The sequence below is a fragment of the Pelodiscus sinensis genome, chromosome 3 (assembly GCF_052426305.1).
Source record: "Pelodiscus sinensis isolate ZL-2025 chromosome 3, ASM5242630v1, whole genome shotgun sequence".
In the NCBI taxonomy this organism is placed as follows: domain Eukaryota; kingdom Metazoa; phylum Chordata; order Testudines; family Trionychidae; genus Pelodiscus; species Pelodiscus sinensis.
This window is the reverse complement of record NC_143054.1, coordinates 140,759,449-140,785,661: the sequence shown is the minus strand read 5'-3', so window position 1 is coordinate 140,785,661 and position 26,213 is coordinate 140,759,449. Positions and strand designations below refer to the sequence as shown.

General features: G+C 40.8%; 1 protein-coding gene across 7 annotated transcripts in view; it reads right to left on the bottom strand.

Annotated features, from left to right (window-relative positions):
* LTBP1 (latent transforming growth factor beta binding protein 1) overlaps nt 1–26,213 on the bottom strand; it is a 328,168-nt gene that overhangs the window by 281,248 nt on the left and 20,707 nt on the right. For all 7 annotated transcript variants that reach the window (XM_075924972.2, XM_075924973.2, XM_075924974.2 and 4 more), the window contains exon 3: nt 21,568–21,856. In XM_075924972.2, coding sequence (XP_075781087.2) covers nt 21,568–21,856 — 289 coding nt within the window. The remainder of the gene's footprint in view (nt 1–21,567; nt 21,857–26,213) is intronic.

Genomic DNA, 26,213 nt, shown 5'->3' with positions numbered 1-26,213 from the left:
CTGTATGTTCCCTCACACATTGACCCTGCTTAGATCTTTCCTGGTATTACACCTAATTATTCTATACCTCATGTAATTAATTTGAGAAAATTAAAATGATGAATTTGCTTGATAACAATGGTGGACTGCACAGAGTTAACACAACAGGCATGTTACAACAACTAACCAGTCAAGCACTAGCACTTAGCCAGTGAACCATTTTAATGTAGGGCCTGCTAGCCGGTCCTGCTGCAGCAGTGACATCCCACTGCTAGTGCCACCATGGCCACGAGGGATCCCACCACCCGGCCTGCTGACGCCTGCATGGCTGGGGCTACTCTGGCCCCAGGCAGCTGGCTGCCACCTGAATTCACCAGGAAGGGCCAGTTAACCAGCAAACATACTTGTAAGCCTCATGCTTATCAGTATGCTTATCGGTTAACTGTTTAACATCCCTATAACACAATCCCAAGTTAACCACTTACCTGCACTATTTAATATTGGACAGAAAACAGCAATGGATCCTGACACTCACCACATGCACTTTCAGGTATATCTGTATAAGGTTAAAAAACCATGTGTGAACCATGCAAACATTTTCAGGCAAATGATTTATTGCCACTGAAATTGTATTAGAAAGGAAATTAATGTATATGTTGTATAAGTACTATAGGTTCCACATTTTCAGAGAAGACTTGTAACTAAAATTCTTTAAAAATGTACATATTATATACTGTGTACAAGCAGGAAGTTGAATAAAATATAAATCCCTTTTTAAGAGTCCGGAGTACTTTAAAACTTTCTGAATATTAAGAGAAACAAACCTAACAAAACCACAGCAACATTCACACTATGTCAAACAACTTGGCAACAATTATACACATTGACTTTTAGGCAAACTACCCCTTTCAGCATCAAAAGGAAAATCTGACTTTGAACTGTACTTGTGGTAAAAGAAACATTTAACAGGCATTCCCAAAAGAATTTTGTATCTACAACTGTGGGACCACCAAGGATAGAATAAAAAGGAGTATGTAACAAGCACCAGCTTTCACTCTTTCTTTGGTTTCATTCTTTTATGATGGCAAAACCTTTCTAACTATCTTTTTCAGGAACATGCAACAGGAAATTCAAAGCCGTCAGGAAACAGATAATTTAACGTAATAATTGCCTTATTTTCAAGCACAATTGAACTGTATAATTTCCTTAGCTGCATTTTATAGGAGTGAACTATAATTAAAAGAAAACGATCCATAGTAAATTTGTAACTATATGCAATGGTATATAACCCCCCTAATTTTTACAAGGTCATACTTTATATCATTTGGTGGGCAGAGGAATCTTTCAAGATGAAGTCTGGCACACACAGTCTCATTTCAAGGAGGAAACTTTTTTTTTTTCCAAATGTGAAAAAGAGTTAACTTTAACACTTCTCAGTTGGAGTAATGTAAAGGTGTGCTTTTTTTCTTTTTTCTCAAATAACTAGAAAAAAAAACAACAATTTTGTCTTTAAAAATCTTGGCACACCTATTCACAGAAAATTAAATTAGGGAATAATAGTTTGAAAATGTTTTACAGTACACATATATTTTCAGAACATGATTAAAGCCAACAAAAACATGGATCTTTTAAAATGGGAACCATCAGCTAGTCTCTATGGTCACCTTTTAAATAGTCAAAAGCTTTGCCATTTCTTAAAAATAATGTACTTTCCTATGCACAATTTTTAAACAGTTTTACGGAAAAATATCTTGAAAGCATTTAAAATGAAAAACATATGATTAACAGTAGCTGCCAATGTATATAACATCTCTGTGTTTTTGACAGAAATAAATAGTATATGCTCTCTGTTAGGTTACTTTTTTACAATTGCCTTTGTTGAGAATGCACTGTGACTTAACTGATGAACTCTATTACTGCACCACCTAGGGTATATCTTCTCTGCCTCAACATCTCTACTCAGCAGGAAAGATTTTATCTGATACCAACTTAAGGAACCCATCCTCTTCCTCTCCTTTTCCCTTCACCTGCCCATCCATGCCGTACCTGTGATGAGCTGTATAAAGGAATTTCAAAATATATTGCTCTGGGTTTGAATTCTCTGATTTGCACACAACTGCTTGCAGAGCTAGAAACAGACCCTCTTCACTCTCTGTCTCCAGAAGCCTTTTTAAACCTGCTACTAGGATTAGCTATTCCCCACCCAAGACCTCCCTCTGTCCTGGCTGCCCTTCGTCAACTCACAGCTCTGTGAGAGGCCCTGGGTGAGGAACAGGGCATGAATGCTCTGTATCAGAGGTCTGCAACCTATGGCTCTAGAGACAACTATGGCTTAGTATGGAATAAAATATGGCTCTCTTGTCATTCCCAAAATACCAACTTTTTAAATTAAACTGAAAAATTCAAAATTTTAAATGTGTAATTACTCATGTCAAGATGGTCTCCTTTTTTTTTAGTCTATTTCACCTTTAGCTATTCATTTTAATAACCATTCATCCTCTCCTCTCTTTGGGGGTTGTATATAGTCTCTTTTTAATTGTTTGGTCAAGAAATCTTTCCATCATCATGAGTGACTATGAACTCTGTGACCCCCAACAGTAAAAATGGCAGAGAGAAAGAGAGATGACGAGTACCGAAATTTTCAAAAGGAGTGGACAGAGTTCCACGCATCCATGGAGAAGTCTGAATCTCCACATGGTCTCATTTATAGTGAGAGACTGTCCCCAAACCAAAAAAAAAGTGAATTCAGAACGGCATTTCATAACAAAACACACATTATTCACTACAAAAACCATTACAGTAACACGCGAAAAAAAGCCTGAAAGGAGCAACAGCAAAAAATGAACATTGGACAAAATAGCCTGCTGTGGTATGCTCACAAAAAGGGGGAAGCTTAAACTCTGCAAATTTTGCGGGCTCATGCAGCATTATTTGAGAGGGGAAGCCTTTCAATGACAGGGATTATGTGAAGAGAAATGCATGCTAAAACTTGGTCATGAACTATTTGATGAGTTTAACATTAAGGACAAAATCTTACAGAAAATTCAAGATACACCATTATCGGTAAAAACAGTTCACAACAGAGATGTGGAAATGACCCATCCAATCGACAAGGAAAAAATGCAAAATTTGAATACAGCTACTTATTTTTTGTTTGCTTTGGACGAGACAACCAACATGTGACGTTAATCAGTTGTGTATTCTGGGAGGATATATTTGTGGAAATGCTGTTCACGAAGAAATTATTGCAATATTACCAATGAAAAATCAAACAAGGGGCGAAGACTTCCTTAAAACTGAGATGAACTTTGTAAACAAAAAAGAAATACAGCTGGATAATCTTGTGTCTGTGTGTACAGACGGTGCACCTAACAAGGTCGGCAAATTCAGGAGATTCCTTACTCTTTTGTCAGAACTGCTGAACCACCCACTTTTGAACTTTCATCGCATTGTGCATCAGAAGGCACTTTGTGAACAATCTTGAGGAACCAAACTCAGAAATGTAATGGCACTGGTCATTCGCACTGTCTACTGGATTCTTGCCCAACCCCTTAATCACTGTCAATTTCAGTCTTTGGTTGAGGAAGTAGATTCCAAATACCATGATCTATGAAAGCACAGCAAAGTTCTCTGGATATCTCGTGGCAAAGTTTTGTCTCATTTTTCTGCCTGCATTAATGAGATTAAGTCATTTTTGGATATGAAGGGTGTCAAACACACCGAGCTTTTAGTTTGTGACTCATTGCTTAAGTTTTACTATCTTGTCAACATTACTGGTCATTTGAATAGCTTGAACCTTAAGCTATAAGGGCAAGGAAATACAGTCCTGACTCTGCAACACACAGGCTGTGTCTACACTGGGCCACTTATTCCTGAAAAGCAGCCGCTTTTCCGGAATAACTTGCCAGCTGTCTACACTGGCCGCTTGCTTTTCCGGAAAAGCAATGACGATCTACTGTAAAATTGTCAGTGTTTTTCCGGAAAAACTATGCTGCTCCCGTTCGGGCAAAAGTCCTTTTCCAGAAAAACTGTTCCGGAAAAGGGCCAGTGTAGCCAGCACAGTAGTCTTTTCCACAAAAAAGCCCCGATCGCGAAAATGATGACGCGCTTCCTGCCAATGTAGACACGTTTTTCCGGAAATACTTATAACGGAAAACTGTTCCGTTTTAAGGATTTCCGGAAAAGGGTGCCAGTGTTGACATAGCCACAATGTATCGATTTGAGTCAAAATTGTGATTCACATCAGAAAGAGAATCCAAATAACAGCCTTCATTTACAGCAGTTTGCCGTGTTTGTTTCTGAGTTCCTGATGGCATTCAAGTCTGGTTTTATTGACTGTTACTGTTTATGTTTATGATTCGTCCACACAAAGTGTCCACTGAAGAACTGGATTTGACAGTCATTCCAGGCATCTCAGTCAGAGATTAGGAAATGGAAATAGCAGATTTCAAGGAGTCTGATATCTGGGTGGAAAAATTCCTCAAGCTGAATTCTGATTTACAATGTCTTTGCTTGACAATGTGCAGAATTTGGCAAAACTGCACAAATGGGCTGACATGAAGAAATTGGAGCACGACGATAATCTGAATCTACAAATTTGGAAAGAAATTCCCGTCACATACAACAAACACCATGTAGAATGTCAGCTTGGCATTATTTTCAATGTCTGGCTCCACTTATATGAGAAAGCAGGCTTTCTCATTTGAATCACATCAAAGGTAATTTGCGCTTAAGATTGGCAGCCTAAATGCATGCATGAAGCTGAATTTGACCAGCTATGATGTAAACTTCAAAGAAATGTGCAAAACGATTCAGTAGCAGAAGTCCCATTAAATAAAGTCTGAATACAATGTTTCAATTATGCTATGATTAATCATGTCAATTATCAATAACGTTAAGTTGTATATTTTCAGTCATGCAAATGGGCATTCTTATACTGGCTCTTTGTTGACCACTTGTTCTGAATTTTGATGTAGTTTGGCTCTTGGTTTGAAAAGGTTGTCGACCCCTGATCTATCTGTTTCTACCTTCATTCTTAGAAGCAGATCAAAGGACAATCCAGTGTGGGAACCTCCAAGCCTTTTAACTGCTCCATCAAAAAGTACCCTCTAGAGTTCAGAGGTGCGGAAATATTTCAGTATACAAGATATTCCCTGAAGCACTAAGCCTCTGGTCTGCTAAAGAAAGAGACTCCTTGCTGAGGGTCTGGATCGATGCAACAGCTGTAAAACCATAAATGAGCATTGCTTTGTGAAGCAGCTTATGTTGTTAGTAAGAGAGTAACTGCGGAAATCAAAGGTCACAACCCTCCATTTCTGAAAGGCAGGGCTCCAGGTTGCAGGGACATACTGTGGTTAGCTGGCACTCATAGCGGATGCTAATTGCTATGTTATGTGATGTTTCAATAAAAATAAATTAATGGTTAAATAAAAACTCTCTATGCCAACAATTGTTATGGGGTTTCATGTGAACTAATTTACCAATACCATCAATTTTGCTAAAGTCACTCACACCACTAGGGCTGCCAATTTTGGTTGGACGTATTCCTGGAAGTTTCATCACATGACAATCTTTAATTAAAGAATAATCTTTAATTCTTGGAGGCTCCAGAACAATCCTGGAGGGTTGGCAAGCCTATTTACCATGCAAAATTCAAAACTATTTCAACATTTGTGGAAGGCACAAAGATCAATATTAATTTCTCTGTTGCCAGAGGACGATTCTGACTCTTGCCTAGTCCAGCAGCATATAAAGACTGAGGTGAAAAAGGCGGATAGAGAACTTCCCGAGGGCCAGACCAGCATGGATCAATGTAATACTCTATTGCTCCCTCTCTTGCATAGAACCCAATGCAAAACGTCTTAATGCTACAACATTGCGGGCTGAAGCGCAGCCCATAGGAAGCCACTATGAGATCCCTTCTAACTTATTCCAGGAACTCTGCCATTTCTACAGTGCAGATCTGGGTGGCAAGCCACTTTTGTCTGAACCCCTTCCATGAAAATATCTCTGTTTCTCTGCTGTGTATCAAGGGAGGCACAAAATATGCCCCAACGTTCGTCCCCTCCCCAGATAAAGATCACATTTTGGCCCAAAGACAGCTGAAACCAATCTTCTAAACCCCCACTTTCTTCTACCAAAAGTTATTGCTAAATCACTGGGTGGAGGTTTCCTGACACTTCAGTTCAACAACTTCAGATCTAACATGTGAGCACAGTAGAGTACATTCGGGAGTAACAATGCACCAAGCAACAAGTTGCTTATCTTTGGATGTGTTGGTCCTTTTGCTTCTCAACTCAATTTTCAAAATGCTTTGCTCTTCCCCACTCCCAGTTATAAATTACAAGTATTCTGCTTGAGCAGGCAAAAGCAGAAAATATGTTTTGGAGGAATGATAAAGCAGAAAAAAATTTTTTTTTAGAAACCAAGGTGCTGCTGCTCCACAACCAGTTTAGAGGTATATCAGAAGGTCTCACCCAACAAATAATTTGGATTGCCCATGACAGCAGTCCATTTGTTTCTAATTTATTTTGTGTATAATATCCTTTTGCTGAAAACAAAAGAACAACACAGAGCTCATATGAACCCATTCATATCCATCTGCCATTTGAGGAAGAGACGGCCTACCCCCACCATTCAACTGAAAGGCAATTATACACACTGAACAAAATAGGCGGTTCAAGATGTGCTGCCAAGAAATGACATATTCCAGTGAATTCAAACCACCCTTTTCAAATTCTGGCATTCTTTGGTATGTAAATAAGTCTTAAAGAGAATATAAAAAGCAAAGCTTGCCACCTACTGCCCAATGACATAATAGTAAGTGCTGGTATTGTCTTCGAAGTTGCTTTCTTTTCTGTTTTTGAAACCTGTTTGTCCTTAGTATATATAGAATTCTAGCTCAAAAAAAGACATCGAGCACATCAAGCCACAGTTTAGATGATCCAAAAGCAATATTTCTCATCTAACTAAAAAAGTTTTAAAATATTATATGAGCTGTGTGTAATAAATATCTGACAAGATTACAACACTGTTTATTATAGCATCCAGACTACTGAGGAATTCCTTTTAATACATGCCAGCAATGTCATGTGCTCTACAAATCTGTCCTCAAGCTGGATGGTATGGAATAATAAATCAATTTTCTGTTTAATGCATATTTTAAAATCCAAACATTATTGCAATTTACATTGAATCTATCATAGAAGAATATATTCGATTTTTTTGTACTAAACTAAACTATACATCAGAGTCTTCATTACTGGCCTATTTTCATAGGCTCATAACTTGCTGAAAAAAACTTTTCCTTTGGAGCTGCAATTTTCATATTTATTCTAAAACTAGGGCACTTTCTTTTTCAGTTTTATGTGTTTTTGAAAATCTGTAGAAAATCTCATCAAACCATTATTGTGCTACTGAAGTGGAAAAAATTCTTATAAAAATGTTGGCAATTTTTTAAGTTGCAAGTAACTCAAAAATATCAAAAAGGAAAGAAGGAGAATCTGGGGAGCTACAGACCAGTCAGCCCCACCTTTGTCCTTGGAAAAATCATGACGAGGATCCTCAAGGAATCAGGAATAGTCAACATGGATTCATCAAGAGCAACTCATGTCCAATGTTTCCTCTAAGATTTTCCACCCATAAGCAGAGTGAGTTTTGTCTTGTGCACCAATATGGATGTCATGTGCACTTGTTCGGATGTGTGCCACCATGGCACCCACCAGTTACTAACAATATATATTATATATTTAAATTGTTATGAAAGAAAAATACTAAAACAAGGGATAATTAACAAGGTGCATGACCCTGCACCCACCCATCCTTGAAAACCGCCCAGTTTGGCACCCAATCTCACTCCCACCCAGCCTTGCTCCCCCACATTCCCGCATCCATGGGCTCCCCAACTCCTACATCCCCATGCTGTGCAGTGCCCCCTTTTAGCCCTAACTTCTGCACAGTGCCCCTTTTCACCCCAACCTCCCACACTTTCCTCCCAGCTGTGCTCCCAACTCCCACCCTGCACTTCCAGAGTTCCGCTCACTCCAAGAGTTCCCTGGTGTGTAGGGAGTGGGTAGGTGGGACAGTGGGAGAAAGCATGGAATACAGAGGCAACACTTTTCAGTGCTGCACTATAGTGGAGGGAATTTTAAAGTGCGGAAACAACTGGAAGCTGTAAACAGGGAAAGCCCCCCCTCCACTGCTGACTTTAGCAGAGCAATTTCTGAAGGGGAAAGAAGAGGGAGTCCACATGGGAAATACAATGAAATAAGGAGAAAGTTAAATCTCAGTTAACAGCAAAACAGAGGCAGGTAGATATACTTGATCACTGATATCTTTATATTGCTCACAGGGCTGGCATTAAAATATTATTTTCTCTCTGGCTTTTCCACGAGCCTCTTGAATGGGACAGCGCACTGTTCTGTACCTTTGGAGCAGTGCAGGAAGAAGAATCTGAGTCAGTCAAAATGTGTGTCTGAGTTTTCTCCAGTTGTGGCGATAAGTGCCTATATCAGCCCTATGCCTGGCACAGTGTCTTTCTCTCAGCACATACTGGCATGGCTGAACTGACTAGTGCCCTGGGGATGAAGGTAGAGTTAAGGATTTACCCACACTCTGCCCATCCATGGGAAGACAAGTAGAAGCTACCTTCCCCCACCATATGCTGGTACCTGCAAAGCAGGAAAATGGCACAGAGATATAAAAGGGACATCTCTTATGCAGGAACAAAAGATGGGCCATAAAATATTACAGATTTCAAAACTAATTCTAAAGAAAATAGACTAATACAAGCCATTGAAAACTTGACATTAGAGACATTTTTAAATGTGGGATCTCAGAGTTTAGTAGCAGGGACTGGAGAGCACTTCAATGAGGCAGACCTATTAGAACAGGGGTGGGGGAATACCTGAAGAAGATGAGATGTCACTAGAGGAGGAATTCTCTATATTGTCTATTACAATCTTACAAGGGCAAGAGGAAGGAAAAAAGACCCCGTAATACTCCCAAAGTTCAGAGAAGTATTCATCAATGACAGAAAAGAGAAACTGCTTTTAATAATCAAAACTAAAAGAGGAAAGAGTGAATCAAATTTCAATTTGAAAAGCTCTCTTAAGAAGGGAGGTTATGCCTTTTTCCCCATTTTTTACCAAGTCTAGAATTTCACACTATCCTCTTCTACATCACCTGTATGAACACTGAGTTCTACAACAGATTTATAATCCTAGAATTTAAAAACAGACTAGACTAACTACAAGCAGAACCTAGAATCTCAGAGAATTAACTTCTGACAGCCCTTTTAAGTGCAATACTAAAGGGTATCCCCCCATTCTTGGTCCAGGATAATTAAAGTTATTCCCTCTACAAAAATGCCCACCCACCTATACTGGACAGCATCAGACTAGTAAGTCTGTTATTGGAAATTAAGTTGTTTCTATCATGAGAACTGTCAGAAGCTATATAAGCATCTGCTGTAATAGTATCATTTTCTTGAGAGAAAGAAGAGGAGATAGAGAACACTGAAAAGAAATATGCACATTTTTTCAGACATCTATCTTGGAGAATACTTTAAGGAAAGCTTATAGCAGATTTATCCATTGTTATCTACTTTTAGTTATGCACTGGCATTGAGGTGTTTGAAATTATACATAGAAGACTCCCAGATATTTGGTAGGAAAATTAAAGATTAGTTGGGGCAGGAGATAATAACCTGCAGCTGCTCCTGGGGCCGGGGCGGGGGCTGCAATACTAAAAATAGCACCATCGCCCAGGAGCAGCTGAACCACAGCCCAGTTCCAGTCTCGGCCCCAAACCCCCAGCAGCAGCAGCCACATGCCAGCCCGCAATGTGGTCCCAACACCAGCGACAGCAGCAGCCCGCCAGCCCACCACATGGCCCCAATCCCTGGCAGCAGCTGCCCAATGCAGCCACAACACTAGCAGCAGCTGGAGCAGCTACCCCCCCAATGTGGCCTCAGCCCCAGCAGCAGCTGGCCCCCAATGCGGCCCTACCACACAGCCCGAGCCATGGGGGCAACCACGCCACTCACCTTCCAGGTCCAGCAGGAAGGTTAGTGCTGCTGTGCGGCTCTGCGAAGGAGATGAGCGAGCTTAAAATTTTTTGTGCGTGGCCACACAGGTGCACACCTTAGAGAGAACACTGGTCATGCCTGACCAACCTGAATGCTTTCTATGATGAGATAACTGGCTCTGCAGATATGGGGAAGGCGATAGACGTGATATACCTTGACATTAGCAAAGCTTTTGATACAGTTGCCCAGAGTATTCTTGCTAGCACATGGATTGGATAAGTGGACTTTAAGGTGGATAGAAAGCTGCCTAGATTGTCGGGCTCAAGGGGTAGTAATTAATAGCTCGATGTCTGGTTGGCTGATGATATCAAGCAAAGTGCCCCAAAGGTCGGTTCTGGGGCCAGATTTGTTCAACATCTTTATTAATGACCTGGATGAGGGGACAGATTGCACTCTCAGCAAGTTTGCAGATGGCACAAGCTAAGTGGAGAGGTACCGTAAATTAGCGAATATAGCCCATGGGTTGTCCATGTTTTTACCTACCATGCACCCGTCCCCCACGGAGAATATATGTCCGTGTCTTATGCAATTTGATTTTTACTCATATTACAAGCAGACAAGATCAACATAATAAAATCAGCATCTTCTTTTCTCCACTTGCAAACAGACTTTTCATTAATGGAAAATTTTCTGCCTGCTGCTCTATTGCCATTTTCTTTTGCAACAGATAGTTAAAAATCGGCTGTATATGATTTGCACTTAGGCATCTTTAAACATATTTTCTTGGACTATATTTGTTATAAACTGAAAAAGTTTTAAAACATTGTGGTTGGTGTAGGTCTTAATAGGGTAGTGCTTACTGCTTTTTATAGCTCAGCAGACTCAGCCGTGGTTCATTACCAGTACAGGCAGTCCCCGACTTACGCGGATCCGACTTACGTCGGATCCGCACTTGCGAACGGGGCTTTCTCGCCCCGGAGGTCGAGATAGCGGATTGCTACCTGCGAGCTCCGGGGCGAGAAAGCCCCGTTCGTAAGCTGCTCCGGTGCCCCTGGTCTGCTGGAGACCGTCTCCAGCAGACCACAGGCACCGGGACTCAAGCGGCAGCAGTGGCGGTTCCCCGCGCTTCTGAGGCTTTGCCAGAGCAAAGCCTCAGAAGTGCGGGGAACCGCCACTGCTGCCGCTTGAGTCCCGGTGCCTGTGGTCTGCTGGGGACCGTCCCCAGCAGACCACAGGCACCGGGACTCAAGCCGCAGCCGCGGGGGGGTCCCGCGCCTCTGAGACTTTGCCAGAGCAAAGCCTCAGAGGCGCGGCACCCCGCTGCCGCTGCGGCTCTGCTCCCTGTGTCCCTGGTCTGCTGGGGGGGGGGGGGGGCGGCTAGTGTGCCCCCCCCCCCAGCAGACCAGGCTTTTGTTTTGGACCCTGGAGCAGAGCAGCTGGGGCGCTGCGGATTGGTCCTGCAGCGCCCGCTCTGGGCACTACTGGACCAACCCGGCAGCACCCCAGCTGCTCTGCCCCAGGTCCTGATTCAGCCGCTGCTGGTCAGTTTCAGCAGTGGCTGAAGCAGGACGCCTGGGGCAGAGCAGCTGGGGTGCTGCTGGGTTGGTCCAGTAGCGCCGAGGAGCGGTGCTACTGGAGCAACCCAGCAGCACCCCAGCTGCTCTGCCCCAGGCGTCCCCAAGTCAGCCGCTGCTGAAACTGACCAGCGCTGACTACAGGAAGCCCGAGGCAGAGTTGCTCTGCCCCAGGCTTCCTGGAATCAGCGCTGATCAGTTTCAGCAGCAGCTGACTTGGGGAAGCTTGGGGTTCTTAAGTTGAATCTGTATGTAAGTCAGAACTGGCGGTCAGTTTCAGCAGCTGAATCTGGGCGCCAGTTCCGACTTACATACAGATTCAACTTAAGAACAAACCTACAGTCCCTATCTTGTACGTAACCCGGGGACTGCCTGTATAACAAGATCCAGTATTATCGGGCTGCATGACGTTGTAATCTTCAATCTTTATAGCTGGCAAGTGGCAACCACATCAAAGACCACCAGATTCTTTTATGAAGGTGGCAGAAGTCTCTGCAGGTTATGTACGTCTGCGGGTATTCTAATATATTTTTTACACACGATAGAAAAACTGAGGGTAATACATGAGTGTGTGTTATACTTGGACGCATGTTATATTCACTAATTTATGGTAGATACACTGGAGGTAGGGATAAGGTCCAGATTGATCTAGACAAATTGGAGGATTGGGCCAAAAGAAATATGATAAAGTTCAACAAGGACAAGTGGAGAATCCTGCACATGGAATGGAAGAATCACAAGCACTGCTAAGAGCTGGGGACTGACTGGCTAAGCAGCATTTCTAAAGAAAAGGACATGGGGATTACAGTGGATAAGAAGCTGGATATGAGACAGTGTGCCCTTATAACCAGGAAGACTAAGAACCTATTGGAATGCATTAGCAGGAGCACTGCCAACAGATCTAGAGAAGTGATTATTCACCTTTATTCAGCACTGGGGGTACGTCTACACAGCAGCATTATTCTGAGCCCCCATTACAGGAAAGGATGTGGAAGCATTAGAGAGAGTCCAGCAGAGGGCAACAAAAATGATTAGGGGACTGGAACACACGAGGAGAAGCAGAGGGATTTGGGCTTATTTAGTCTACAGAAGAGACGAGTAAGGGAGGATTTGATAGCAGCCTTCACCTATCTGAAGGGGGTTCCAAAGAGGATGGAGAAAGGCTGTTCTCAGAGGTGATGGATGACAGAACAAGGAACAGTGGTCTCAAGTTGCAGTGGGGGAGGTCTAAGTTTGATATTAGGAAAAACTATTTCACTAGGAGAGTGCTGAAGCACTGGAATGGGTTACTTAGGGAAGTGGTAGAATCTCCATCCCTAGAGATTTTTAAGTCCCCGCTTGACAAAGCCCTGGCTGGAATGACTTAGTTGGGATTGGTCCTGCTTTTAGCACAGGGTTGGATTCGACCTCCTGAGTCTGTTCGGCTATGTCTACACAGCAGCATTATTTCAGAATAATGAACGTTATTCTGAAATAACATAGTCCACGTCTACACACAAGCAGTTATGTCAACATAATGTCAAAATAATGTTGAGCTGGAGGACTGCTTACTCCAACTCCTGTAATCCTCATTGTATGAGGAGTAAGGGAAGTTGGAGGAAGAGTGCTCTATTTCAAAGTAAGTGCTGTGCAAACGTTCCCAAATTCTAAATAAGCTATTTCAACATAAGCTATGCAATTAATATAGCTCAAGTTGCATATCTTATTTCAAATTTAGCCCTGCTATGTAGATGTGCCCTTCCAATCCTATGATTCTATCATTTCTGGGAGACTGAATACCTGCACATTTAACAAGTGGATAGTTCTGAAGAAAAAAACCTCAGCTAAATTTAGGGAATTTTTTTTTTAAATCAGTAAGTTATACATACTTGAAACTGCTAAGCATACTAAGGGGTCATCAGTTCAGATTTCAGTAACCTAATAAAACATGGGGGTGAATCATCAACTGGTTTAAAGTCTCCACTGTGGAGTTAGATGAAGATCTGACTCCTGGTCTCTACAACATTCCCTCACTTTATGAAATTGTAGTGTAAAGCGCTGGGGTTGCTGCTGGGACAGTCTTCGGAAGGGAGTTTGTACAGAACTCACTGAAACTCACAGCAAAGTCCTCCAAAATAATTTATCCCTTCATTAAGGCCACATCTTAATGCTACTTAAAACCTTTTCCCCCTCAGAGCCTTGGCACTCATCATATTCTAGACTACATTTTTCATACTTTCTACAGACACACAGTCATTCATGACATCTGTTTCAGGCCATGCACTGGTAAACACTGATGTCCAGAGCTTTCAGACTGACAGGATTTTCAGTTCACATCCTCTTTATTTTTATAATTATTTGCTAATACAGTGTGCTTTATGTAAGGCAACCATTTTGAATTCTTGGAAAGAATTTTCATCTAACAATGGTACTGTTTCAGACTAAATTTTATCATGTTCTGGTATAACAGTGTTATGTAGGAAGTATAACAATTGCTCCTCAAAGTGAAAGAAGAAAAATGCCCAAATTCTAAAGGTGAAAGGAAAATAAGATTGTTATAGTTGGAAAATATGTCTTCTGCTGATCCTAAATCATTAACAAAATTAGCTAAACTTAAGTGTACAGGTAATGTGATATTTATAATGATCATATCCCGAGAAGATACATGCTTTTTTGCCAAAATTAGGTGACCAAGATTTATGAATGAAGAAAGAGTTTATTTAATCACCAAATTATCTAAAATGTTGAATACTATCAGAATGCTGAAGTAAATAAGTCCTGTGACCCAGATTCTCCAAATAATGTTTTTACTAAATTTGCTCCAAATGGACTTCAATATGGGCTGAAAGTGGAAAACACCTTCTAAAGTCAAACTAGTTCAAAAGAAAAAAAAATCAGCTGTTCTTAATTTCTTTGTTAAACATGGATGTCAAATGTTATACAAGAATCTGATATACAGCTCATAGGTGGTCATACTAGCTGGTGGATCTTACCAACATAGATTCTTTGTTGGAAAATTTTCCTACAGAGGTACTTATCAGGTTGCCTGTGGAGCTCCCCGGAACGGAGACAGTAGAGCAGCATATATATGCCAACCTGCCACCTCCTCTGTTTCATCATGCCTAATTCCTCCAACAAAAGGGAGGCCAGCAGGACATGAGTATTATCTAAGAAAACAACACTTACAAGAGGTAGGTGACAGTCTTTTTCTTCAAGTGCTTGCTCATGTCCAATCCAATAGGTGACTCCCAAGCAGTTCCAAATGGTGGATTCTCTCTTGTACCAACTAACTGGGAAGATCTTATAGAAAATACTTTGTATATTCTCTGCATTCACCAGTTGTGGGAGCAGAATATATACAAATGGAGCTGGATTTCTGCCAATGGCTGAGAAAAGGTGAGATGAGGCTGGAATATCCAGATTTACTAGACAGATATAATGTACCTGTGTGTGAGATCAACATTCCCAACAGGCTCCAATAAGAATTATATTTTTATTCCTGTGACACAACTTGCTTTCAGTTATGGCAATTTACATCTTCTGTTAACATTCTTCTGAGAAGAGACCCTGTATCCTGAACCCAGACACAGAATTGACTTCCCTTGGATCATATGTCTGTTTTGTCTTGAATCGAAGATACTTTGCTTTCTTCAACCTTCACTCTGTACAGAACTCTGATCACAAAAAAATTGTCCGGAAAGAGGTAAGTGAATTTTCCTTCTTCCCTACAGCAAATATTATTGCTATCATGATCATGGAGAGGGAACTTGGAAGCAGATGTAATGGTAATAATCAAAACTTGGAAAAGAAAAAAGCTGCCATCCATCTGCTAAACATAAGAATTGTATGTGGATGGCAAAATGGGAACACTTTGAAGACAATCCTCCATGAGGAACTTATTTAGAGGTTTCAGATAACAACAAGCAGAACAGAGTCCTGGCTCTCTGGAGATAGAAACAGGATGAGAAACAGGCTGCTGTGCTCTAATTTGAAGTAGATGATAGACAATTTCATTCATGTTGTGACCTTTCCATGGTTTGCTGAGACTGTGAATGGGACAAAAGCTGTTCCTGTAATTCTTGTACAGCTCTAAAGAGTCCCTCCTCAGGGCAACATTCAGTGGCTTTATTTAGTCAAAGCACTTGTAAGCTCTTTTGAGAGAGCCTGGTACCAACTGAGGGACCTAATTCCAGATAAAACTAACCTGGAGACCTGCCTATAGCTCTACTGCAATAGCGGACAGCAACTCACCCTGTGCTTGTTCCAGCTACCTCTTGCAAACAGGCATTTTCTCCTGTTCTACTCCATGGACTGCTTCAACTTGTCATGTGAGCGGTATTCATTTTTGTAGAGTCTGGCAGGATCAAGACTGTAAGATGTCTTTTTCCTTGACTCATGAATAGCTTCTATGTTCCATAAAGTTTCCCACTGTATCACTAAAATAGCTGGGTCCTGATTTATCTGAGCATCTGATCTGAAGGACCAAAGCCTCATATCTACATGAAACAGATTTGAATCCCACTCCCCCACCCCCCGCCACACACACACACACACACACACACATTTTCTAGGGAAAAGCCCTTAACCAAGTGGTTTTTATTTTTAGAGAGACTATACTCTTAATTTTATCCACCAATGTTAAGTGTTGCTGGTGAATGTATATGGAAATACTTAGTGTATTGGATGTCTGTTTATTTTTGTTGGTCTGATGCCCCAGAGAGTCTTCCTACCCAACGGAGGGGGCTGAGACAATGCCCGCCTGAAGTGAGCGCATGTGAAGGACCTGGATAGTAAGCCAACCTCTTTTTCCATTGAAAATCTCCCTTAGTTCTTGACTACCAAGGACAACAGCCACATTTTTCTTCAGTAGTGAGACCCAATTAAGTTTTAATTGGTGCATAGTAAGGAACTTTCTACCTTTATAAAATAGAAGCTGGAGTATAAAGAAATAGATGGTGTATATCACAGGATGAGTGGACCCTTTAAGACAGGCATGTCCAAAGTCTGGCCCGCGGGCCAATTGCGGCCCGTGTTCCGGTTTAATACGGCCCCACAGGTAATTTGGCAATATCTATCTTTTATGGCCCCCAACGAATCCCCGAGCGCTGCTCAGGACTAAGGATGAGCTCGGGCGTGTTCGCAGCTCCACATACCCGAACCCGCCAGGAAGCTGACAGCACGCAGCGCTAATCACAGGTACTGAGACATTTTCCCGGTCCGCAGCTGCAGAGATCGGGAAATGTCTCAGTACCTGTGATTGGCGCTGCGTGCTGTCAGCTTTCTGGCGGGCTCGGGCACGTGGAGCTGCGAACATGCCCGAGCTCATCCTTAGACTCTTCACCACACACAGCCACAAAGGCAAGAGAATTCTTGTTGGGCAGTGTATTAGTGCTCGGACGAACACACTTAGACCAAAACCTCTGGCACTGCGCTCACATGATCCCTTCCCCTTCTGGTCAATTTCAAAAATGGCGACTGTAAATAAGAGAAGGAAAGTTGACAATGAAGGCCGCTGCTTCCAGGACAGGTGGAAAGCGGAATATTTCTTCACTGAAATACGGAATCACTGTGTTTGTCTGATATGCCAAGAGACTGTAGCTGTTTATAAGGAATTTAATGTCAAGAGACACTACCAGTCGAGACATAGCACATACGACAAGCTAACAGGGCGCGACCGCAGTGAAAAGTTGAAGCAACTTGAAGCTGTTTTAATGTCATAACAGCGATTTTTCACAAGAGTCCGTGAGTCAAATGAAAATGCCACAAGGGCAAGCTATGAGGTGGCAGCGTTAATTGCTAAAAATTGCAAATCTTTTGCTGAGGGTGACTTTATCAAAGAATGCGTTATGAAAATGGTTGAGAATATCTGTCCCAAGAAGAAGCAAGAGTTTGCCAACATTTGCCTGGCTCGTAACACTATAGCACGGAGAATTGAAGAGCTTTCATCAGCTATTAAGAGACAGTTGACATCCAAAGGAGTGGATTTTGACTTCTTTTCAATAGCCTGTGATGAAAGCATGGACCTATCTGACACAGCTCAGTTGCTGATTTTTATGAGAGGGGTGGACGATGAAATGAATGTGACTGAAGAGCTACTTGACCTCCAGAGCCTTACGGACCAAACAAGAGGAAAAGATTTATTTGTTTCTGTTAGTTCCGCCATAGATGACATGAAACTGCCTTGGAACAAAGTTACTGGGATTATTACTGATGGGGCACCTGCCATGGCTGGTGAACGAAGTGGATTATCAATCCTAATCTGTAACAAGGTGATCGAAGAAGGAGGCAAAGCTATTAAACTCCATTGTATCATTAATCAACAAGTTCTCTGTGCTAAACATCTCAAATATGATCATGTTATGAAACCGGTGCTAAAGACTATTAATTTTATTCGCTCTAAAGCCCTGTGTCACTGCCAGTTTAAACAGTTTCTACTGGACATCCAGGCTGAACACGAAGATGTTTTATATCACAACAATATAAGATGGTTAAGTCGGGGGTCTGCACTGCAGCGTTTCTACTCTCTCAGAAAGGAAATCGGAGAATTCTTGGAAACAAAAGGACAACCAATGCGAGAACTATCTGATCCTATTTGGCTGGCTGATTTGGGGTTTCTAGTTGACATAACAAAGCATCTGAATGTACTGAACACGAGTCTTCAGGGGAAAGATGCAGCGGTGAACCAGCTTTATTCACACCTCAAAGCCTTTGGAACAAAGCTGCAACTTTTCATAAGGCAGTTGTCACAAACACAGCCCAATACCATACATTTTTCAGCGTTGCAGGAAATAATGAACAGTTTTCCACAGGACAATAACAGTGCGCAAACGAGCAGGTATGCAGCAGACATCGCATCTCTGGCTGGGGAGTTTAAACGGCGCTTTCAGGATTTTGCAGCTATTGAAAAGGAGATCAGCCTTTTCTCCTCTCCATTCTCTGTTGACCCCGATGATGCTCCAGATCAGCTGCAGCTCGAGCTCATTGAGCTGCATTGTGACAGCGAGTTACGCAATCGTCACCAACAGCTCTCTCTTGTGAACTTTTACCGCCAACTGGATAAGAACCGGTTTCAAGAGATTCGAACATTGGCTAAGAAAATGCTAAGCTTGTTTGGCTCAACATATATGTGTGCGAAGACATTCTCTGCTATGAACTTTAACAAGAACCGCGTGAGGACAAGACTAAGTGACTCTCACCTGCGTGACATTTTGCGCATCAAAACCACTGCCTTTGAACCAGACCTAGCATATGTGCTGCAGTCCAGATCTCAGTTTCACCCTTCACATTAGTGCAGGCAAGTTTTTTTTTCAGTTGAGATGAATACATTGTAAAATCTCAGTTAATGTCAGTTGGTCTAAATCAGTTATAAATATATTTGGACACAACATGTATACTTGGCATTATGTTCCTGTTCATATTTTTTTAACTTAAAAGTTGACAGACAACCTTTATTACCAATAATATGTAATGTACTTTACAATGTTCCTGACATATATTTCAGCTTCCTGGATTTTTTTTTCAACTGGCCTTCAGATATGAAAGGCAGAGTGATTTAACACCTGTTTAGATTTGTCATCCATGTGACAAACTGAAAAGTATGCCGTTTGCAATAAACTTTGCATAAAATAGTTAATTTGCATTTAATTTTAATGGTTCAAAGAATGTCAGGCAAAATGGTCAGCCCTCACGCATGTTCACTTCATCAAATCTGGCCCTCTTTGAAAAAAGTTTGGACACCCCTGCTTTAAGCTAACCTGGGATTATCTGTTGACCAACTGGACTTAAAGGAAGGCATCTGGGCCTTATAAAGAGACAGCAGCAGGAGAGAAGTTACCCACAGACATCTCTCCTCCCAGGAAGGTGAGAAAGGAGAGCTGCTGCTGCTAAGGCTTAGGAAGGTAGGAGCTGTGGAAATTGTTGGAGGAACAACCTTAAAATTCAGTAAACACAGCCCCAAAGAAAGGGGTCTGTGCAACCCCCTAACCTCAAGGGAAGAGACTGAACAGAGCCTGGGGAAGGCTGATAACTGTGCCTAGCAAAGATGCTTGGAGGCAGACAGATCTTAGGGAGGAGGTTCTGTGCCCAGTGGGGGCCTGGGATGAGTAGATACTTTTATGTGAGAATCCTGGAGGAGTCAGACAGAATTCAGGGAGGACGAGTGATGCCCTTTAGAAGATAGTGGCAGAATGTACTTTAATTTGGATTTGTTTTAGGTTAATAAACCAATCCCCCAAAAAGAGGACTCTTATTTGTCCTAAACCTCTGGATTATTCTTGAGAATTCATGATAGGGAAATCAGGGCAGAGGGCACCACAGAGCAGATATATCGCTTTTATAGTGGGACAAGAGGCTTTTTACTGCCTGCCAGTTCTTCCACCTCTAGAATGCTCTCCTGCTCATGTCTTAGACAAAGCTGGAAGAAAAGATAAGAGGCTATATCGTCATATTGGCAGCCTACACAGAAATTGTCCAGGACATTTGAACATGGTGAATCACAGCAGCAGCAATCTTTCCGGTGTGAAAGGAAATCCTTATCCCTTTATTACACCCTCCCAAGGAGCATCAGGGACAACAGAAAGAAGACACAGACCATGTTCTTTTGCTTCTGGCTTTTCTCTGCTCAATAGCTTACTAGATGGTTTAACCAAAAATACCGAACACTGCCCACCCCACCCCACCCCCCCGAAAAAAAAAATCCATTGAGGAAAAAAAAGGGGGGAGACCAAAGTTGTTGAGCCAAAAAAAAAAAGACACCCCAACAGCAGTTATTAAGCAAAGAAAAATAAAGAAAATAAAAAAATCAGCATGCCCCCTTTAAGAAGAGGCTTTTTTGCCAGCGGCCATTTTGTTTTTCTGCCACAAGACAAGGTAAGCAGGGGGGTAGGAGAGTGTCCGGGGGGGCCTGGCAGGAGGTGCAGGGGACCAGAGGGGAGGGTCCGGGGGCTGAGCCTGGTTGCTGAGTGTGTTGGAGGGTTGCCAGGTATTTTCACCTCCTGGCAAGGAAAAAAAGAACAGAAAATACAGGACATTTTAGGTGTCCGGTATTTCCTGAATTTTTTACCGGAAAGTAGGCAAAAATACCAGACTGTCCAGGTCAATATCAGACACCTGGCAACCTTACTGTTCAACTCTCTCCCTGAAACCTACAGTGCCACCAGCTTGGAACATGCCACAGAGAGGAAGCGGTATGGAGGAGACAGACTCCCCAGAAGATAAATGCAGCCCTGGGACACAGCTGGGAATCAGACAGCTACATTATTGAGCCAAATTGTTAATCTAAGCATTGGAAATTAATGGTGGCATTTCCCTCAGAAAAGGGCTGCCGCAGAGAGGCCTGTTTGAGCAGCCAGCCTCTGTGAAGGCAGAGAAAACTGGAAGGAACTTCAGGAGGAGGGGCTTGTCCACTGCCAGTGACTGATTCTGCCCTCAAACTCCAAACTGGTTGAAGTATCCTTTCTGACAGATCTGTAGACCTTAACATGAAGCAGCAATAAAGGTTTCTAGCTGTTAAGACATACTGTAAATGAAAACTCCACGAAGAACAAAAGCACAATCTAAAGGTCAAATTTTACTCCCCTCATTCATGAGAGTAGTCCTTCCATGTATGATTGTGTTCTCAATTAAACTCAGACAGTTATGACATATTGGGCCTTATTTTCCTCTCGCAAAGGTGCAAATGAAAGTAAATACTATTGAAGTCAACACAGTTACATCAGCATAAAAATCATAATGAAAAGAGAATCTGGCTCATTGACTTTAATGACACTTCTGCAGTACACTGAGTGGATTTGGCCCATATATTATAAAAAGTATGGTGGATATACTTACTAATGTTTTTAAAAAGATGTTTTTACACAACAACATTTTGAAAAGATCTCCAAGCTAATAAATAGCCTCTCCACTTTTGGGAGAGGGTTAAAAGGAATAATATTTTGTTTTAAATTATGCATCTCCCTAAATCTAATATATTTAACAAACAAAAAAGGAAGAAGAAAGAAACAAACTTACTGTGGTTGCAGTTGCTGAGGTAATCCAACAGGAGGTTTCTGCTTGAGAGTGAACATCATCTGAGCCACTGGGCTGACTTTCTGTGGAACCTGTACCTTCTGAGAGAAAGTCTGCTGAGCAGCCTGCTGAGGAATTGGCCATGGCGGAGCCACAGGGCCCTGACCTCCGGTGGAAGAAGTATCTTGCGTGACAGTATCCTCACAGGAGTTACCTTTCGTCCCTGGTTTACACACACAAAGCTGAGGTCGCAGACACATCCCTCCATTTTGGCATGGTGGTGAACAGTTAGCTAAGAAAAGACATTTTAAAAAGTACCAGTGAAGCAAAGCATGATGGAAACAACAAACCCTCCCTCAAGTACAATGGCAACCTTACTAAATTTCCCCAGCTTTCCATCTTTCGATGTGTAAATTGGATACATTCTGCATACCTACTAAAAATCAAATTGGTGCAAGTTACACAACTTTACTATTGACCCATAGAACCAGATTCTCTTTACATATATTCAATGCACCCCCCAAAAAATGATGTTGGTATTATTAGGAATTGTTCTACTCATTTCACAGATCAGTCAAATGAGCAACAGAAAAGTTAAATGACTCGCCTATTCCCTTCCACTAAAACGGGGACTAAAACTCCTCTTACATGCATATGCCATAATATTAATGTAAAAAACATGAATACATGAACAAGAATAGCTTTCCTTGATGCAGAAGCACAGCAGTAATTAAGCCTAGATCTGGACTTCTAACACTCCTGTCATCTGAAGAAGTGGGTTGTGCCCACGAAAGCGCATGATACCATCTACATGTTTTATTAGTCTTTAAAGGTGCTACTAGACTATTTGTTGTTTTTTAAATACTAAAAACGTATGTCAGAGATTGCAGCAAAACCTCCATCAGAGTGAAGTACTATAATACCACCATGAACCAACATAGTACAAGTTATAGGGCACTTGAGAAAGAACTAGAGGACAGATAACGTCAGTCTCTAAAACCCAGCCTCTTAGCATCATCAAAAGGAGCATTTAGATTTTAGGATTATAACTCAGATTCCAAGCTCTCATGCTCAATCTACTAGACCATATCATTTCCCTACAATTTTAACAGCATACAGCATTACCATCTTGGAAAAAAAACAAAAAATACTGCAAATCCTGGCCCCAGCTGTTCTGTGGCCACAACAGACTCAAGTATCTGCAAATCTTGAGGTATGCAAACCCTCTGAGAGGTGGCCACCTGCTGCCTAACTCCAATATCTCAAAACAAAGCTGATGCCCATCACTTCCTCTCTTCTATCCCAAACCGCATTCACTTAAAATATCAGGATCAGTCAGCATGATGAAAGAAGGAGCAGTAAGAACACACTGCAGTGATTCTCCATCACAGGTTCATGTACATAGGTCCACAAGTACATTTGCTCATCTGCATATTTGCCTAGTTTTACAAACAGGTTACATGAAAAGCTCTAGCAAAGTCAAAGTACAAATTAAAATTTCATACAATTACTTTTTTATTCTGTTCTATATACTATGCTCTCAAATGGAAGTACAATGTTTAGAGTCTTATTTTATTAATATAAGAAAATAATTAATTTTTCAGGAGTAGTGTGCTATGTCACTTTTGTGTTTTTATCCAACTTGGATGCAAGTAATTTTCAGTTGAGGTGAAACTTAGGGGTATGTAAGACAAATCAGATTTCTGAAAGGGATATAGTGATCTGGAATAATTGAAAGCCACTGATATGTTGTACCTCTTACAGACACCAACCCAGAATTTGGCCATAAAAGAAAAATCTTTCTACACATATAGTAATAATAAATGTACAGTAACATTATAGTATCCTATCATGTAAGACCACTGATTTTTCCCTTGCTGTGATTTCCTGAATTATCAATACACAGGAACTTTTGTTATTTTTTGGTGAAAAACATTGTTTTGTGTAGTCTCTGCCAAAGTGGTTGACTTTTAAACAAAACACTATCTCCTCTAAATTAGAAAACAGTTCTTTGCCCTTTTTAAATCAGACTCATGCCATGTGTAGTAAAGTTGGTAAAGCAATCAGCGTCTAAACTTAAAAGCAGGGTATTTTAAGAAAGACAGTCACCTGTTTCCATAACTGGTATTCTTCAAGATGTGTTGCTCATGTTCATTCAATTTCCAGCAGCAGTGCATGTGGCAAGCACATACACCTGCAATGAATGGACATGAGCGATCACTCTCAGAAGAATAATTATATAGTTTTCAAATTTCAGTATAATGTATACCATAATTTCTGCATTTTTCCTCCTTCCTATCTCAACAGATCTTTCAATATGGCTAGTTACATTAGTTAACAGTGCCAACCAGTTTTTCAAAGCCAGCGTCAGCCTAACACACCGGCTCAACCATAAGTATGTGAGAAAAAAGATGATTCATTAAACTATACATCTCCAGCTATGGGAGGGTTGCAACAAACTAATCTAGTGATCTGAGAGAGTAATCTCTTTCATTAGCCCACTTAAACCAGAATATTTCAGTCCCATTTAACAAACATCAACTAGCAAATTCTTTTTTTGCAGTGTCACCAGGGATATTTTATTTGGAGAATTAGAAAGCCATTTCTTTTTCTTTCTCTGAAATACTGGTTTTGGTCAGTACCAGCTCTTCCAACATGTATGTTTCTTTTGGTTTCAAACCTGTACTTTCTTCTTTAATTGTTGTATTGCACCCAAGGATGGTGCTCCTACTTTCCCAGTGTTGCAGTTTATTCAGCAAAGAGCTGTTGTGTTTACATCTATCATAAAACTCATATGATCATGTTACAGCCCATCCCCCACTGCCATGAGCTTCACCAATTACCTTTGAAAATAATTCAATTTAAAGTTTATTGCACTACACAATTCAACACAACCTTAATATAACCCAAATATTTATCTAAAGGGAATTTCTTACAGCCCCCATTATTGTGGAATGTAATCACAGTCAAAATTACAATCTTTTCTTATTGCGCATAATAATACTATACACCCTGAATATCATTAGAGATAAAATTAATCTTTAAACATAGACTAAATATAACTGATACCAGACTATAACTTTATGTCCACTGTACTAAAATTCTAACAGTTTTGGTCATAATAAACCAAATAATAAATACACAAATATATTCAATTATCAAAATGTATAATGTTAAAAAATATGTACGGGTATTCAATACTCATTAAAGCCAAAGGAAAAACTACTTGAGATTTACATGAAAGTTGGGGGGTTTTTTTCCCTAAAATACTTACAATGAATATTGGGTGAAATTAAGATTGTTTGGGTGCTGGTCACAGAGAAATTTTCAGTTAATGGTGCATGTGCATGCCCTGAGTGTTAATTTGGAATCAGAATATTTTATGTAACCTCAACTTGTGTGTTTCATATTGTTGTGTTCTTTAGTAAATTTGTTTTTCAGTGGTACATCTCCTATTGAACTTTTTGTAGGCTAAAGAAAATTTGATACCAGAAGAACAGAATGTTAAAACACAATGTTATTATTTTCATTTGTATTATTGTAGCATGCAATCATGGATCAGGACACACTGCACTAAGCACTACAGAGCAAAAAAGATGATCCCTTATAAAAAGGTAACATTTGTCTGTGTGTATTTTGGTTGATTTTGGACAGATTTTTTTCTTCTCTTACAAAGATGGCATAAGTATTTACAGTAACAAATATATTTTATAACATGGAAACAAAATCTTAACTAAATATTTTAATTGAATTTTGCCTCTTGGCTCATTTTTTATTATTTATTTGCCACGGTATCTTCAAAATTGTTGTTTCATAGTAATAAACTATATTTAAACCTATTCCAACAGTATCAATAACTTGTTAGTGTGTACAGTAAAGATGCGAGTCTTATGCAATCCAAATAAAAATATTAATAGCATTTTTGCCACTAAAGCGTCAACAGAACTTGAGAAGTAGAGTTGAAATAAAAGTGTCCCAGGATAACAAGGGAGAGGATCACAATGGCTAGTGAAACAGCTGGAGTGAGCTGAAAGGACTAAGACAGCTGCCCCAAGCAATATGGATACATGAGAATATTGGGGAAGACGAAGGCAGATGTGGTGAAGAATGTTTCTGTATTTGAACCCAACCAAAGCTGATGATAAATGCTTGCATACACAATTTATGCACTCATTCCACTTTCCTGATTCTAATCTAGTATTATTTGTTGAAGGGGAAACTGTCAAAAGTATGTAAAGTATTTAGGAGCATCACTCCCTTTGATGCTTCTGAAAATATCCTAAATAGGGAAGTATGAGAATAGAAGAAAGATTCATTTTTTTCAAAGTTCTCTTTGCACCATTGTCTAAATAGACCTTTGTACCTTTATCTCAAAAAGAAATCCAGAAGATCTAACTGAATTGGTTAGGTCCAATGATGGCTATAAGATCAAGAACACATATTCCTGCTCATCCAGAAATATAATTTATGCCATCATGTGCCAACAATGTCTGTCTGCTATGTACGCTGGACAAACGTCTCAGACATTTCGCCAAAGAATCAATGCACACAAAACAGATATCAGACAGTTTCACAAAGAAAAAACAGTTTCTTGCCATTTCAACCATAAAGGTCATTGTCTCAACAACTTGACTACCTGCATCCTGCTT